The sequence below is a fragment of the Dipodomys merriami genome, unplaced genomic scaffold (assembly GCF_024711535.1).
Source record: "Dipodomys merriami isolate MVZ:Mamm:240054 unplaced genomic scaffold, mDipMer1.0.p SCAF_1, whole genome shotgun sequence".
Lineage (NCBI taxonomy): Eukaryota > Metazoa > Chordata > Mammalia > Rodentia > Heteromyidae > Dipodomys > Dipodomys merriami.
Window position 1 is genome coordinate 131,252,830 of NW_027202270.1, and position 14,047 is coordinate 131,266,876.

General features: G+C 43.9%; 1 protein-coding gene across 3 annotated transcripts in view; it reads right to left on the reverse strand.

Moving 5' to 3' along the window:
* Smoc1 (SPARC related modular calcium binding 1) overlaps positions 1-14,047 on the reverse strand; it is a 167,783-nt gene that overhangs the window by 75,161 nt on the left and 78,575 nt on the right. For all 3 annotated transcript variants that reach the window (XM_070031215.1, XM_070031207.1, XM_070031224.1), the window contains exons 2-3: positions 8,577-8,742; positions 7,397-7,509 (exon numbers count right to left, since the gene is read on the reverse strand). In XM_070031215.1, coding sequence (XP_069887316.1) covers positions 7,397-7,509; positions 8,577-8,742 — 279 coding nt within the window. The remainder of the gene's footprint in view (positions 1-7,396; positions 7,510-8,576; positions 8,743-14,047) is intronic.

A 14,047-nucleotide genomic window follows, 5' to 3' on the forward strand; every position in this document is an offset into this window, starting at 1 on the left:
TCTGAGGACCATGGTTCCAAGCCAGTGGGGCAGGAAAGTATGCTCAACTCTTATTTCCAGCTAATGAAAAGCTGGAAATGTACCTGTGGCTCAAGTGGTAGAATGTCAGCCTGAAACAAAAAAAAAAGCCTAGGGACAGGCTCCAAGTTCAAGCCCTAGACTCAGCACATGTACACACACACAGGATGGGAATAAATGATCCAACTGATGGTATGTCCCTACAGTGGAATACAATACAGAGATTTTATTCTTTAAGTAAAACTATATGTAATTTAACTAGAACATAATCCCAAAATACAAATAAAGAAAATGTTATTAAACAATATATATTATACTATGGTTTTCTCAAGTAATTGTACTAACTACATAGAGGGAAGAAATCTAGGAGTATAGGCCTAGTTGTTGCTGTTTTCTGAAAGATGAAATTACTATTTCTATCCTACATACTTACATTGTCAAATTTTTTTTACAGAATGTGGTATCTTCAATTAAATTAATTAAGTAATATGATTGTTGGCACTGATGTTTTAATGCAAGGCCATGCACTTGCTTAGTTTGCTTGTGTGGCATTCTACCACTTGACCCGTCCCTTCAGCCCTACTCTTTACTTTTGGAGACTATATGATAGATTTTTCTGCCCCAAGTAGCTTTAAGCCATAATCCTCTGGATCTCAGCCTCGTGAGTAGCTAAGATTATACACATGAACCACTGGTGTCCATCCTTGATAGCTTTTCTATTTAGAAAAAAAAAGAATAAAAATATTTATTTTTAGTTAGTTATTTGGTTAAGTCTCTAAATATACATTCACATATACATCTATAAAACAAACCTCTATAATACTGTTTTAACAGCTCCATAGTGGGGTTATATCATAATTTGTTTAGGTAATTCTGTTATTAAATATTTAGCTTGCTTCCCAACTTTTACCACTATAAATAGAACTTAGGTGGAAATCTTTGTGACTAGATATTTTCACATATTTTTACATAATTTCCTAAGAAGAAATTCCTAGAAGTAGAACTACAGGCCCATATGTGGGTGTAATTAAGGACCTTTGGCCAAGCCTGGTGGTTCATGCCTGTAATTCCAAAAACCCAGGAGGGAGAGATTGGGAGGAGGCTCATGGTCTGGAGCCAGCCCAGCCAAAATAATTAAGGAGACCCAATCTCCATCAATACACCAAGCATGGCAGTGAGTGCCAGTGGTATTAGCAATGTGGGAAGCTGTATACAGAAGCATCTCAGCCTAAGCAAGCTCAGGTTAAAAATATAGACCCTATTTAAAAGTAAATAATAAATAATCTAAAAGCAAAAAAGTCTAGATCCATGGCTCAAGTGGCACAGTACTTGCACAAGACCTTGTATTCAAATGCCAGAACAAAGAAAAAAAAGGACTTTTGACCCCTACGGCAAAAATATCCCATTAAAAAGTCAGTGCCAACTTACTTCTCCAACAGCAACATCAGAGGACTCTTTTCCCCCACCAAACCTCCAATATTATCATCTTTCTAATGCTTACCAAATTAGTAAGCACAATGATCCATCTTCATTATGCCATCCATATTCATTTATTGCTTATTAATGAGCATTTTGTGACCTGCTTGTTGACACTTCTGGGCTACTTTTCCTGTGATGTTCTTTTTCTTTGCAAATTGTAAGAGTTATTTATACAATACTAGCTCCTTGTCATTAAGGCAACTATTGTCACTTGCTTTTTAAAAAAAATAAATAAATAAGTTTTTATTGTGAAAATACTGTACAGAGGGGTTACAATTACATGAGCAAGGTAATGAGTACATTTCTTATCAAGCATTGTTGCCTCCTCCTTTGTTTTTCCCTACCATCCCATCCCCCCTATCTTCACAACTACACTCCGCTCACCACCACCCCCTGCCCCCGCACCTTCCCTGCCAAAGTTGTAAAGTTCATTTTTCGACATAGCATCTTGAACATCTCATTGTTGCAATGGGTCCACCTGTACCCCTATTTAAATTTGTTTTTTCCCTTCCCCTCCCCAAACTATACCAACATCAAATACAGTGAAAACAGGGGTTATACCATGGGGGAGAGACATACAAAGCAACAAAAAAAAATCACCTTATAAATACATTAGAAACAATAGCAAGCAAGAAAAAAACCACTTGTGTCCTTATCTTGGGGTTCATTTCACCTAACATCATCTTATCTGATCTTTTCTGCTTGCTTCAGACATATACTAGTTATTGCAAATAAGGGAAACCATGGGACCTGTTTCTTTAGGCCTGGCTTTTCACTTAATATAATTTAATTTATATAGATCTCAGGGCCTTGCCTCTTGACCTATTTGGTTGCTCATGGCTGGTGCTTTACCACTTGTGCCAAGCCTCCAATTGGGTTTTTTGCTGGTTAACTGGAGATGGAGTCTTATAGGCTTTTCTGCCCAGAAGAATGGTTTTACACCAAGAACTCAGATTTCAGCCTCCTGAATAACTAGGATTACAGCCACCATGACAGAATGTAAATATATTGTATGTATCTGATCTTTTATATAGTTACTTTGCAGTTTTATTTTTTGCACATAACCTCTTTGAAGGCAAAGGTCACAACATCTTATTAATGCCCCATAATAACAAGCACACAGCCTGGAACACAGTGGAGCTCAAAAATGCCTGTTTGGAATGAAAAGATATTGTGCCTGGGGATTTGCTTTGAAGCACTTCAGTGTGGGATGGGAGACAAAAATGGGGCTCAGATGAAACAAAATTGGCCACGTGTCAATCATTGTGGAAGCTCGTGTTGGGTACATGGAGTTCATTATGCTATTATGCCTACTTTTTTAATTTCCATAATCAAAAGGTTTTTTTAATGTGAGTTTGATTGATTGGGCAATGAGAGGGAACTTCTGGAATAACAATGGTGATGGAAATGAAATACATATGCATCAAGGCCACTTTTGTAGCACAAAAACATTACAAACACAGGGCTTGAAGCTAAGCAGGCTTGGAGACAATTTTTTTTTTCTAGCTCAGTGACTTCGTACTGTGATTCTCTCCCTCTGAAACACATTTTTTTCTTTGTAAATAGAGTATTTGTAAATACAGGTATTAATAACTCAAAAAGCCTGTTGTGGAGATTGACAGAACTAAAACTCCATCTTCAGTTAACCTGGCAGCCCCCAGTAGTGACCCTATTGTATTCAGTGATGCCCACAGGTGCCAAGCTGCTGCTGGCACTTCCTCATGGTAGCAATCCAACATCCATGCCCTGCCACTGAGGTTCCAGGCCATCATCTTGGGTACCACACAACTACTTGGCAAAGGACTTGGTACAACAGATGCCATGAATTATGTTCCTGATACCCAGAAGAGAAAATAGCTAAGACCACAACCAAGAGCAGCACCTGTGGCTCTTGACTTTACTCAACAAGTCACCAAAAAGCCTTAACTCCGCCGGGCGCTGGTGGCTCACGCCTGTAATCCTAGCTACTCAGGAGGCTGAGATCTGAGGATCGCGGTTCAAAGCCAGCCCGGGCAGGAGAGACCGTGAGACTCCTATCTCCAATAAACCACCAGAAAACCGGAAGTGGCGCTGTGGCTCAAGTGGTAGAGTGCTCGCCTTGAGCTGAAGAGCTGAGGGACAGCACCCAAGCCCAGAGTTCAAGCCCCATGACCGACCAAAAAAAAAAAAAAAAAAAAGCCTTAACTCTACATCCCAACCATCAATCAAGAACCACAGCAACAAAGCCCTGTCCTTCCTACAGCGTTTGGAACTTTGACCAAATACTTGTATCACTTGGGGTTGGGGGTGGGAGGGAGACCAAAAAAATACAGTATTTGGGTATTATTCTCGAAATTTGACTTAATGGACTGCAACATGGCTGACATATTGAGCTTTTAAAATCAAATGTGATCTATGTGCAGCTTTACTGCCGCTTCTGGAGAAGGAAGAAGAGCCACTTGTGTGTATGCACTGAAGTTGGGAGGAGGGAAGAAAGAGGACAAGGGGAAACAAAGGAAAGAACAAAAGCCACCGAGTCTCACATGAACCCCATTAAAGCCAGCCCAGTCATGTGGCCTCAAGCTGTGTCTCACACCAGATTAACCCCACCCCACTCCATCAACTTCAAGAGAGTTCCTCTGCTTAATTCCCAGGGCTATGGCAGGTTATTAACACCAGGATGCAGATGTGTCAATATTCTAAGCAATATTGAAACAATGTCCCTCCTCTCTAACTTTGGTCTTGAAAATTGTCCAGCTAAGTGCTCATGGGGGGGGGGGGGCAAAGCAAGAGCTTTCAGCCTCACAGCAATTGGAGCTGCCTGTCCCTGTCACTGAAGCACATGTGAAGAGACCGCCTCAATTTTGTGAAGTGCTTGCATTGTCTTTGATCAGGAGAAAAGTGCATCCATTTCAATCACTTGAGCTGGGATGGGCAGCTGTGTAGATGTCCACAAGTCTGGGACAGTGGAGGGGGAGGGGAAAGCCATGGACACATGGTAATACTTAACATGCCACAGAGCAAAGGATACCTGGCTGGGCAACCTCTGTGGAGTTTCAGGGCACTCTCATTTAGCAAGTCCACCTGGACTAATCTGGAAGTTTCTTTCCCTCAGCAAACACCACCTGGCTAGCCCAGCCTCCACAACAAAAGCTGGCCGGCAGCTGTCCATCACAAGGCAGCAGCACTTCAGAATCAGGAGGGCAAGGGTCAACCATTCTCATAAGCACCACACCCAGGACCATACAAGCCTAGAGAAGCAGGAAAACCAGCTGCCTTCCACTCTGCCCTCCTCTCCATCACCTCCCCTCCCCCCATACCAGCCCCCAAACTCATCTGAGAAAGGTTTAATTTCCTTTCCCCAGACAGGGATAACTGAAGGATGCTTGCAATGCAGTTTCAAATAGATACCTCTCTCTCCCTCTCTTCCTCCCTCCTCTGTCTCTTCCTCTTTCTTTCTCTCCCCCCTGTCTCCTTCTCCCACCCCTCTTTCCCAGCCTCTGTCCTTACTGGGTTTTTAATCCAATGCTTCATGTTTACTAGGTGGACATTCCACCACTTGGGCCTTTTTTCTTACTTTTCAGATAGGATCTTTCGCTTTTGCCTAGGATGGGCCTCAGACCCCAATCCCTCTACCTATGGCCTCCTGAGTAGTTTGGATAATAGGTTCATACCACCATGTTTGCCTTCTTGCTCGAGATGGTTGGGGGAGGGGGCTGTCCTTCTTGTTAACTTTTTGCCCTGGCTGTCCTGGCTGGCCTCAAACAACAATCCTCCTGATCTCCGCTTCCTAAGTAGCTGGGATTCCAGACATGAGCCACGGTACCCAGCCAACCTGCATTTTTATTGGAATAAATGATTTGTTTTTAAATTGATCAGCTTGGAAAGTTCCCACAAAAGGTTTTGGGGGTTATTTTGTTATTCTATTAAGTGGCATCATCCATAAAATTTTTAGGAAAATCTGAATAGCAGAATCATCATGGAGATGGCAATCTTGATGACGATAATGACAAACACTTGTATGGAGTTCCTGTGTTCCAAGTGTTTTACACATGCTAACGCATCCATTCCTCCCCACAACCCTATGAAAGAAGTTACAGTAATCATAGCAAGGGGAGTAACAATAGCAATACACAATATGTAAAGTCATAAGGGCAATTCATCATGTAAATGACAATGTAAATGATAGTACTTAACATATGTATAACATATAGTAGTAATGGAGATAATTAGCTGCATTTTTTCAGATAAGGAAACTGTGACACTCCCTTTCTCCCCTTACCCCTCTCCCCCCTCCCTCCCACATACAAAGCATGAGGTGGTGGGGTGGGCATCATTCCCAGGACATCTGGCTTCAGCAACAGAGCGCTAACCACAGCCTCGTACTACCAGCGCCCACCTCAGAACCTCCTCTGAAGCTGCCAGTCCAGAGAACAGCAGAGCATAGTTCTCTGAAGGACTCTGGGCTTGAACCCAGCTCTCCACTCCCCTCCTAGTGCTGGTTGTACCAGCCATAAATGGGGATAATGACCCTACCTGCAGGCTTGTGGTGAGCTTTAAACAAGAAATTGATCAAAGCCCTTGGCCCAAGGTCAGTGCCCAAGGCCAGTTTATCCCAGTGCTTAAGCCTGGCTGTACACTGGAATCCACAGGGACACTTTTAGAGGGCTTATGTCCAGTTCCCATTGCCCTTGGACAATTCTGCCTGAACAAGGAGTCAGTATGAAATCAATAATCTCCTATTTAAAGCCAGCCCAGAAATGAAGCCTGAAGCCCCTCACACTAAAGACAAGGCCCCACCCTTTACCTCACTGACCCAGAATTACAGGGATGATTTAATACCACTGAATTCATCCTGTTCAATGACCTTTCCCATTCCCATCAAGACAGCACTTCATGCAGCAGGCATGTGACCCAAGTCTCACAGAAGCCCCTTCCCCCTCCCAGCCACAAGACCCTGTGTAGGAGGAAGCATCTTGGAAGTGCTTTCACAATCAGCATCAACAATGTGCCCCAACCTCAACATGGTCAGCATTACTTCTACACAAAACACTACAGAGAAGACCCTGCAGGATGAGGGGTGGGAGGGCCTGAAAAGAGACTTTAGAAGGTAAGTATAACCAGGTCCCAGTGGCTCACGCCTGTAATCCAAGCTACTCAGGAGGCTGTCATTTGAGGATTACTGTTCCATGGCAGCCCCACCAGGAAAGTCTATGAGACTCTTATCACCAGTTAATCACCAAAAAGCTGAAAGTTGAGCTGTGGGCTCAAGTGGTAGAGTGCTAACCTTGAACACAAAAGCTCAGAGACAGTGTCTAGGCCCTGAGTTCAAGTCTCAGAACCAGCATACACACATATACACACACACACACACACACACACACACACACACACACACACACACCACAATAAAATTGAAATTAAAAATCCAAGTGTACACACACTCATGTGTGTATGCAAAGAACATTCTAGGAGCCATGTCATGCTTTGTGCCCATAGAGGGCTCTAGTGTGTTCATAGACAGGGGTAGCAAGCAGCAGTGGGCTCAGAGGTGGCAGTGAAGGGAATACTGGGGTTGCCCATGGAAACTGGCAGGGCTAAGAAAACATAATCAGCCCATATTTGACAGAAGAGAAAAACTCAGGTCTGGCCCTTGGAAGAGACTGCCAGCAGCAAGGACGGGGACCATTGCAATGCCAGTTTCCTGGCTCCAACTTCCTTGCGTCTGTCAAGGCCCACTGCCAGTTGGCAAGGGGCAGTATGGAGGGCCAGGAGGGGGAAGGCAGTGAGGAGGGGACTGGAAGAGCCACTCGTTCAGCTGCTTCCCAGGAAGTGAAGGTCCCTAGTGGGCCTTGCACTCTCAGAGTGTCTCCTCTGCCTCAGGCAGCCCCAGCCCCCAGAGCACTGGCCAAAGCCTTACCTGGGTGAAGGAGCCATCCTCACCACACTCCGGGACAAACACAGCCTCCTGAGGCTTCTTGGCCTGCTCCAGGGCTTGAGCCCGCTCCAGGCGACACTTGCTCTGGCCAGCATCTAAAAGGGGAGAGGAGCGTATTTCTTGTTTCACTTGGAATCCACACTGGACACCATGGCCCCAAATGGCTGCCCGGTGGCAGGAATGCAAAAACCCCTGCCCCTATGTGAAGTGTCCACACACAACCACGGTTTCTCGTGATAAGATGATAGCAGGCTAGCCACATCTTCCTCTTAACTTGATGTTTAGAAAACGCAGTGGGGGAGAGGGGCAGTGGAAACCAGGTTGCCCATATTTTTCTCCCAAATATTCCTACTCTCACCCGGGGGGGGGGCAGAAAAAATGTTCCCCTCCCATTATTTTTCCCAGGTTTATTCTAAAACATGTAAGCCAACAGGGCCTAAAAGATACTTTATAGTTAAAGAATTGCCAGCATATTCTTTAGAAAAACCAATATTTCTGAGGCACTCTGCTTAGCCTTTTATCATTCCTCTCAGAAATCTCGGGTCTCAAACATAACTATCTACAGGAACCAGGAAAGTGACATAAATTGGCCTGAGAAGAGATGCCATCAGTTCTGAGAGTCCGTAGGACGCTCTGATGACTATGGCAAATTGGAGAACAGGATCCCCTGTGGTGTGCCATTTGCAGAAGCACAGACTTAATATTCCTAATAACTTTCAATTTGGGAAGAGATACACACACAAAAAAAAAAACCTAGATTTTTTTTTACATTGAATCCTTCCATTTTTAAATCCTTCCATTTTTAAAATGCTGTCTCAAATGTTTTTATGTTTTAGAGCAGCTCAAACAAAGCACATCTGTTGGCCAACATTTTGGAATCCCTATTCAGAAGCTACCAATAATGCTTTTAGCTCTATTTTAAAACAAGCCAAAGGCAAACAAGAAAGCAGCCAGAGAACAGCACATTTAAGTCCTAGGCTGTTGGCAGTGTCTAAAGGATGGGAAAATGGTTGTCCTGTCTTCCTTTACTTCCTGATGGAAAGGGCCAAAGAGAAATCACAGCAAACCAAATGACCAGATACATCTGCATGCACACAGCTCAGTATACGAGAGCTGAGTCCTAGTGTGCTCCTATGGGCTCACACTGTGTACATGCACTCACCTTTGCATCTGCCGCGATGGACCACACCCAGGGTCGGGTCTCTGCACTTGGCTCGCTGGTACTCACACATGGACTCATAGGACCTGCCATCGGAGGCACAGATGGGTTTAGGTTGGGTCCTGGAGCAGTGGAGGTTGCACTGAGGGTCCCGGTCACTTATTAGAAACTAGATTTAAAAAAAACATGAAAGGGCACAGAGGTTACTTTTGCAAGAAAAGTGGTGAGAAGCCCATGACTTACAGTACTAACTTACCCCTGGAAAGCAAATTTCAAAGAAATGCAGAGTCAGAAAACCCTAGAGGTAAGCCAGGGGCTGGTGGCTCACATTTATAATCCTAGCTAATCAGGAGGCTGAGATCTGAGGATTGCAGTTCAAAGCCAGTCTGGGAAGAAAAGTCCATGAGACTCTCATCTCCAATTAACCACCAGGAAACTGGAAGTAGCTCTGTGGCTCTAAGTGGTAGAGTGCTAGCCTTGAGCAAAAGAGCTCAGGGCCAGTGCCCAGGCCCCAAGTTCAAGCCTTCTGACTGATTCAAAAAAAAAAAAAAAAGGAAGTGAAAGGAACTGAACAACACAAAGTCTAACAGAGAGGTGTTTACTCTTCATGAGGAAGTCCTATGCAAAGAAACCATATAAAGTACCACATTGGCCACTACATCCATCCAGTACAATAGAAATACTTTCTGTACAATAGAAACTCTCTGTCAATAAGGAAACTAAAGACTAGAGAGAGATAACTAGTCCAATGTCATGTAGTTCTGAAAAATAGAAGAAGAATTTGAACCTAAATCTGTTGAAAATAAGGTTAAAGCTCTAATCTCTAGGACATTCATGCTCCCTATCCACAAGGATGTCTACTTGTACTTCTTCAAATCAACCACTCACTATCTAGATCCAAATTCCATCTTTGGACTCATTTTTCTTTATTAGACAATAGAATCGAGCCCCACATCCATCATCCTCCCATTCTGCTGACTGCCCTCTGGCAGAATGTGAGTTATTTTCTGTGAGAAAGGTATTTCCTGATTTTAAAAACAGCAATAAGAATCAGCTTGAGAAAGGCCAAGCTAAACATACTTCTTCAGTACAGGAATTCTCAGGCACCTTTGATTCACTCTTAGGAACTATGACTCTCCAAGAGGTACAGTGAATTGACCAAACCTGCAAATGATTTGCTACTTCTCCCTTTGTGTTAGTGTCAAACCTTGATTCAGACTTACCTGACTAGGAAAATGCTGTAGAAGTGAAGTGCTATTTGGGGACTTCTGTGCTAGGCTATGCAGAAGTCTGCAACTTCTGACTAGGCCTGTTCCAGTACCCACTATGGGGGAAATGGCTGCCAGTAAGAAACCAAACGACCTTGAGATACCACACTATAAAAAGTCCAAGTCAGCACGTGTCCAAACCACATGGAGAAAGAAACATGCTATCAACCCAAGTCCACCTGGCACCTGACTGCAACCAACAGACATGAAAATAAGTAAAATAAGTAACTGTACAAGACACTCCCAGAAAAACCATCCAGCTGAGCCCAGGCAACCACAGACTTGTGAGCAGTAATAATATTCCACTGTGTTTTTTGTTTTTTGGTTTTTTTGGGTCCAGTCATGGGTCCTGAACTCTGGGCCTGGGTGTTGTCCCTCAGCTCTTCAGCTCAAGGCTAGTGCTCTACCACTTGAGCCACAGCGCCACTTCTGGCTTTTTTCTTTTTGCTTATGTGGTACTGGGGAATTGAACCCAGGGCCTCATGCATGCAAGGCAAGCACTCTACCACTGAGCCACCTTCCCACTTCACTGTGTTGAGCTATTACCTTTTGTGATCACTTGTCACAAAGCCATCAATAACCAGACCAAATAGCATATACAATGATGCACCTTCCAAATCTATTTAACCACAAGCCTGTTTGTTGGTGAATCTCTGTTGACAATTATAAGACATAGCCATAAAACAGTAATTGGACCAGTATAATCCAGAAGTTTGGATATGAAGTGACACCCCCCCCATCCCACCCTGTGCCAAAAGATTGATGTATTTAAGGCTTGGTGCTATTTGGGGAGGTTCTAGAAACCTTAGAAGGTGGAGCCCACCTGGAAGAAGCTGGTGGCATGTCCTAAGGAACTATATATTGTTCCAAACCTTACTTTTCTCTCTCTCCCTCTCTACCTCCCCCTCCACTCTCCTTCTTTCCTCCCTCCCTCTCTGTTCTCGCCCCCTCCCATATGTTTCGTGTCTACCATGAGATAGAAAACCTCTTCCATGCACACTTATCTCAGATCCAAAGCACTGGAGCTAGCCAATTATTGACTAAAACATTTGAAACTGTGAGCCAGAATAAATCCTTGTCCTTTTTAAGTTGTTTTGTCAGGTATTTTTGTCACAGCAACCAAAAGCCTAACCCACAAGGCAACTGTCTGGGCCTAGAGACCAGGGTCTACTGTCCACCTCACTCAGCAGAGCCCTGAGCACACTGGACTCTCTCAGTGGGGCTGGAAGGAGCAACACCTGCCAATGTCACAGGCACACTTGGGGTTGCTGGCAATGCTGACATTGACTCTATAATCATGCCAAGCCTCAGTGGGCTTGAAGTGCCTGGCGGACAGGGCCGTCTTCTCTGGAGGTCATATTTGGTGTCTGCTCCCACAGTAGACTCTTGGTGAACAGCTTCTGATTCATTTGTTTCAGCTTGGTCAATGTCTTTGCTGGTGGTATCAGTTTACAGCAACTAAGGGCAGTGCAGCTTGGTCCTAGAAGCCTGGGCATCAGGCTGAGCCATGGGGACAGATCCCAGCACACACACATGCAGATTGTTTAATGTTGGGGAAGTTTCATGAGAAAACTAATTTTCTCATGAAGACGCTAGTCATCCTGCTTCTTTTATAAAATTAGTCAACATAAACCCAGGTACCAGTGGCTCACGCCTGTAAATCTAGCTATCCTTGAATGAGATATGAGGATCATAGTTCAAAGCCAGCCCAGGGCAGAAAAGTCCACAAGAGTTTGTCTCCAAATTAACAACAACAGAAAAGCCAACTAGAGATATGGCTCAAATGATAGAGCACCAGCCTAGTAAGCAAGCCAACCTTGCCCAAAGTTCAAACCTAAGTAATAGCAATCATCATCATCATCATCATCATCATCATCATCATCGTCATCATCATCATCAACAACAACAATAATAACAAAGTTAATACAAGTCTTATGGAAAGTTCTTACCCTGTCTTTTTTTTTAACCTAACTGGCTTTAAAAGAGAGAGGAGAGAATAAAAGATGGATAGAGAAAGACAACATTGCTTTTCAAACCTGCAGAGGTTGCCTTGTCTGCTCTGCTGCCCCTGGAAGAGGAGAGCCACAGGTATCACCATGGCATTGAACCACAGGACAAAAATCCAGTTGGAAAGTGGCTTGCTCTTTACCACAAAGACTCATGGCAGCTATGCCAGAGACCAGCTTAATAACAAGGAGAACACCCTGTCTAAAACCAGACAGGTTAAAGAGCCTCCATTCCCCACCTATCCCAACCCATGGAGATGGTCCTCATCTTCAGAGGAACTCTCAAAAGATTCAGTTTGGAAATTACTGGCCCTTGAGGCCCTGTAAAATGTTTGGAGACAGCACAGGGCCATCGCTAAAGACGATCTTGAATCGCCTATGCTGCCTCATTTTCATCTGCTTGGGAACTGTGTGTATTTGTGACTGCTTTTAAAAAAACAAGCCAAGCTCTATAAAATGGAGCTTTAATAGAGTGACTTCACAGAAGACATTACTCTGGGTCTACACAAACACGGAGGATGAGGCAAATCTCCAGTCTGCTTGTCCATCTGCATATCTACTCTGTAGTAGGAGCCCCAAACTGCTGGGACCCCAGACAACACAACCAGCAGGGCACCTGCCCACCAAAAGGTTCCACCCTAGGGTGCAATACAGATTAAGAAGTTACACACAGTGTGATAGAAGGACATGATCCTAGGAAATCTACAATGCTATAAAGCCACCTTTCCAGGATGTTTGTGCTGATACAGTAGCCATAAGCGCTAGGTGGATATTAAGCACTGAAATATAGCAAATACAACCAAGGACCAAATATGTAGCTTGCATTTGATTTTAGTTAATTTTAAGAGACCACATGTGGATAGTGGCTGCCATATGTAATAATCTAGCTATAAAATAAACAGACCAAGACCTGAAGGAGAGGGTGGTCCTCAAGTGAGATTCTGTTGTTCGTTGGGTTGTTGTTTGGTTTTGTGTGTGCATGTATGCTGGTGCTGGGTCTTGAGTTCAGGGCCTCCACACTCTAGGTCAGCTTTTTCAGTCAAGGCTGGTGCTCTACCACTTGAGCTATACCTCTATTTTTAACTTTTTGCTGTTTAATTGAAGATAAGAGGCTCATTGACTTTTCTGTCTGGGCTGACTTCTAATGGGATTGCAATACTCAGATCTCAACATTCTGAGCGGCTAGGATTACAGGTGTGAGCCACCAGTGCCTGTCTTTATTTATTTTTGTTTTTGAGATAAGGCCTTGCTATGTAGCCCAGGCTGGCCTGAAACTCACAATTTTCCTACCTCAAGCTTCCTAGGACTACATGTATAGGCCACCACACCCTGCCTCAACAGAGTTTTTCCTAGTCGAGCCAGACTAAGACTGATTCGATGAAGGAAAAAAAGAAACAGACTCTGGAAGTCATTTCTGCCTTTTGAAACTAGACAGTAAATTAGTCCATTACTTATGGGCCAACAGCCAGAATATCTCAGGCGTTTGTCACAGTCCAAATGAAGTTACAAAGGTAGTTTTATCCTCCTCTTTTACAGGGTACAGGAGGCACAGGCTAGAAGTAATCAACATCAGCCCGTGGCGACGATAAGAATCCTTAGCACAGACAAAACCCAAAAGAATGGGAGTTATGCTAGTAGGATATGAACAGAAGTCACATAAATACTTGCCATGGGTTCAAGTACAACCATAATTGGTGGAGATTCTTGAGCAGTCTCCCCAACAAGGCAAACACTAGGCACTGGGCCATTTCCCTCTAGAAGGGAAATTGTATTTTTTATAACCATCTCCACATAGATTTCCCTTCCTTCTCCCTAACCAAAAGACAATGAAAGCAAAATAATAACGTTAAATACAATTGCATAATACGGAAACCAAACAAAAGGGACCAGGACAATTGAACATCTGAGTTGTCTCTCCCATCCTTTTTCCTTGGGGAATGGATGACTCCAAACATTCTGGTAAAGTGGGATGGGCACTTGATATACATATAAACAAGTCATCCTTCCTACTGGAAGAGTAAGCTACTGACAGAAGCTGCCTTTGTCATGGGCAGGGATCAGGACAGACAAAAATCAGTGTTGGACCAATAATCCTTTCCATCTGAAATGAGCACACGCTGGCCCCTGCCCTCCAGTCTCCAGCAAAGCAAAATACAAACCCTACCACAGCTTTTGCCCAGAGCCCAGAGAGACCACCCCA